The 3839-nt window shown below is 44.0% G+C and overlaps 1 protein-coding gene across 2 annotated transcripts in view; it reads right to left on the bottom strand.

The window, feature by feature from the left end:
* LOC108296712 (carbonic anhydrase 5B, mitochondrial) overlaps positions 1-3620 on the bottom strand; it is a 40977-nt gene extending 37357 nt beyond the window's left edge. Inside the window, exons 1-3 of one of the 2 annotated variants that reach the window (XM_017519286.2) lie at positions 3609-3620; positions 1001-1005; positions 288-482 (exon numbers count right to left, since the gene is read on the bottom strand). In XM_017519286.2, the coding sequence (XP_017374775.1) occupies positions 288-429 (142 nt within the window). In that variant the 5' untranslated portion in view covers positions 430-482; positions 1001-1005; positions 3609-3620. Of the gene's footprint in view, positions 1-287; positions 483-583; positions 658-1000; positions 1006-3608 lie in introns of those variants that run through there. The other variant, XM_017519289.2, reaches the window with a different exon arrangement.
* Positions 3621-3839: the final 219 nt, after the last annotated feature.

Raw genomic sequence — 3839 nt, forward strand, 5'->3', positions numbered from 1 at the left:
TTCATGACATCATTTTAACACGCTAGAATTAGTCAAGAAAGAACATTCTACAGTTACTTTCATGAATCAATAAACAGTTATTCTCACAGTTCATAAGGCATATAATCCTACACTGGAAAACCAAAGACAGCATAGCTACAAATGTTTATCAAGTGTGATTGTTGTAGACAAGTTTTTTTGCTCTTGTGCACTTGCTCCCTCTTTTCTTTTTTTCTAAAAAATGAGATTTTGCTCTGTTACTCAGGCTGGAGCCCTTTTTGTTCTCTTTGAGGAAGTGGTGTACTCACAGGCTCGGTTCCGGGTTTTGTAAGTACAAGTATAGAGGCTGCAGGGCCTGGCTGGCATGAATCTTGGAATCTGGAACTTTCTCCACAGCAATTTGCCTGGAGATGCTTGAAGAATGACCCTCAGGCTGTTCATCACCACCATCTTGAGTTTGAAATCTTGAACAGTTCCCAGTTAAGTTGCAGGAACCTAATAACCTAGGGGAAGGAGGGCAGAGGAGGGAAAGCTGTAAACAACAGAGACTTAAGATCATGGAGAAACCTATAAGTATAACATCATTCTTACTAGTAATATACACCCTGAGGTGGAGGGAGGGAGGGCAGATGAGAGTCAACAGTTTAGCCACTCTTGTTCCTCAAACTCATTGGTCCCCTCTGGGGAGGGCAGGGAGGGTCCTGAGGACAAGCTCACATGCTTTGCCTTGCCCTCAGGATTGGCAAATATTAGAAGTCCAGAGAAAAGCTTCTCTTTATCCACAAGAATGAAAAAGCTGTTTACAGTACAGTTTCTTAAAATTAAAAACAAATTGCTTCAGGAAATCCCAATTAATTATCCTGCATGGTATTTACACGTACAAAGAACCCCAACATTAAAGCTCCCTCCAGACTGTCTGAATAAAAACAAACATCTGTACTAGATTGCTTAAGAAACAAAACAAAACGAAACAAAAAGCCAAGATACATCCTGCCAAAATAGTCATGGGCAGTTTTGAAACCTGAGCTTAAATATAATCTGTGACTCTGCCAATTTTAGGTGTAATGCAATGGCCCTTGAACATGGGAAAATGGACAAAGTTAATCCTGAATTCTCTCTCTACCTTTCACATGGTCACAGTCAAAGTCTCAGAAGATGACACTTTCCAAGGTATTCACTATGGTGTTCTGAAATTATGATAATATTAACTTTTAACACTCTCCCCACCCCAATATTGCTTCATCCATTTTCCGTGAAAACTGTCCCTGTTCCAAATGAACAAATACATTCTGAAATGAAAAAAAAAAAAATCCATTTTTCTTGGTTACGAATTCATTCCACTACAGATTTTGAAGTGTTTACTCTGAGTACTTGAGACACATTCAGACAGCTGTTCAGGACACCATTTGTGCAACCATGACTGTGATATGGCTACAAGGCCATGTGCCCTGGCCCTGCTAAAATCTATTTGTACTCCTGCCTGCCCACCAGCTACTTGGACTTCAGTTCTTCCAACTCCTTCCTGTCTTTCCCTTCGGCCTGTGCAGATGCTCTTCTTTCTTGGACTCTCCCTCCATCTGTGCCTGGTGAATCCTCAGCCCCGCTTCAGGTGACTGATGCCAGTGTCACTTCCTCAAAGCTCCCTTGACCACATGCTCACCAGGTCAGCCCAGAACCCTCTTTGTGGTCACTGTGCTTATTGAAGTTGAATTAATATCTGACCAGGAATGTATTTTTCGACTGTATCCTCTCCACTATCTAGGCCCCACAGTGGTAGGGACCATGTCTGCCTCAGTCAGAGCTGCATCTCTTAGTTTGGTAGGAGTTATTGATATGCAAATGAAGACCATTAGAAACTGGACCCACCCAACATGGCTATTCCCACCATTGTTGACTTGCCCTTGTCCCCACATGTGCTTGGTAACATGGCTGCCCCCACATATCCCCACGTGTATAGAACATCATAGTGCCCTGCATTTGCATATTAAAAGACTAGGATGGAAGGACCAGTTTTTTTCACGGGCTACATAAATAACATACCTGGTCAAACTAATCCCCTGAGCCCTATGCAAATCAGACACCGCCTTCTCCAGCCTCTACATATATCTAGCTGGTTTCCACCCCACTTGGGGTCTCCTCTCTCAGCTTTGGAGCACCCCCTTTTGTCTCTGTAAGAGAAGCTTCTTTTGTCTTTTCCCTTCCTTCTTGCCTATTAAACTCTCCGCTCCTTAAAATCACTCCATGTGTGTCCACGTCATTTTATCTAATTCAACTCAAAACAAAAAACCCTGGTGTTTACCTTTAAAAAAAGTGACGATCAAGGGAAACACACAAGCAAACCACTTGATAGCAGAGTATTCTATTGCCTCAGGTTCTACCTTCTCCGGCAAAAAGGATGACTCACCAATATCACCATGGCCAGGGGCAAAAGGCACAAAAAGAGAAGTTGAGGGGCACTAAAGACACACTTGTCAAAGCTGATCATACAAACTCCGTCTTTCAGCCAGGTGCGGTAGCTCACTCCTGTAATCCCAGCACTTTGGGAAGAAAAAGGGGCAGGATTTCTTGAGCTCAGAGAGTTCGAGACCAACCTTGGTTACATAATGAGACCCTGTCTCTATGAAAAATAAAAAATTAGCCAGGTATGGTGGTGGGTACCTGTAGTCCCAGCTACTCAGGGGGCCGAGGTAGGAGGATCGCTTGAGCCCAGGAGGTCGAAGCTGCAGTGAGCCGTGACCATGCCACTGCACTCCAGACTGGGCAACAGAGCAAGACTCCGTCTCAAAAAACCAAAAACAAAAAACACTCCTGCCCCAGGCCAAAAAGAAATCCCGAAATTGGGTGCTTCTTGTCATACCCAACTAAATCAGAGTCAAGGGGACAGGGGGAAGCAGTACTCAGGCACATAGCACCTGCTCCAGGAATTAAATTTTCCATAAGCCAGTTGCTAAAACTGTTGTAACCTGAGACCAGTTTTATCTTATAGCTACTAAAACAACTTGCTGTGCCTCTCAAAATAGGTTTAGCCACCGCCATCACTCACTAGTTAGTGCTTGTCAGGTCCCAAAAACTTTACTAGTGCCAATGAATTTTCTTTCAAAACAATATGTAACATTCCTCCTTTTTATAAAACCTCCAACCTACTCTTTGTTCCTCAGACATGCTGAAGGCCATCCAGTCTGTGTGCATGCCCCAAATTGTGATTCTTGCTTCCCAGATAAAATGTTACATTTGGGCCAGGCACAATGGTTCATGCCTGTAATCCCAGCACTGTAATCCGGGCACTTGGGGGGCCAAGGTGGGCAGATCACCTGAGGTCAGGAATTCGAAAGCAGCCTGGCCAACATGGTAAAACTCTGTCTCCACTAAAAATATACAAATAAAAATAAAAATTGGCTGGGCATGGTGGCGCATGCCTATATTCCCAGCTACTTGGGAAGCTGAGGCAGGAGAATCACTTGAACCCCTAAGACAGAGGTTGCTGTGAGCAGCGATCGTGCCCCTGCACTCCAGCCTGGGCAACAGAGGGAGACGCCATCTCAATAAACAAAAGTTACATTTAAAGATATATCTCTTTTATTTTGACTTGATGCATTTCACTTACAGACCTGAACTTTATTTCTTCATACCATCTTTCCAGAAGAGTGTAAGAAATGAAACCCACGTCACGGTTCCCAGTGATGCTGAGCAAGGAGGCAAATATTGTGCTTTCATCCGCCCCTCTCTTTGTGCACATTCCTGCTAGTAATTGGCTGTGAACTAGCTCTTCTCTGTACTGTTGTCCTTGACCCTGCTCCATCTGAGCTAGATGGGAGGAGGCTACACCTATGTGGAAGGAGGGAGAATCATCTCTGTGTGCA

The sequence above is a fragment of the Cebus imitator genome, unplaced genomic scaffold (genome assembly GCF_001604975.1).
Source record: "Cebus imitator isolate Cc_AM_T3 unplaced genomic scaffold, Cebus_imitator-1.0 Scaffold733, whole genome shotgun sequence".
In the NCBI taxonomy this organism is placed as follows: domain Eukaryota; kingdom Metazoa; phylum Chordata; class Mammalia; order Primates; family Cebidae; genus Cebus; species Cebus imitator.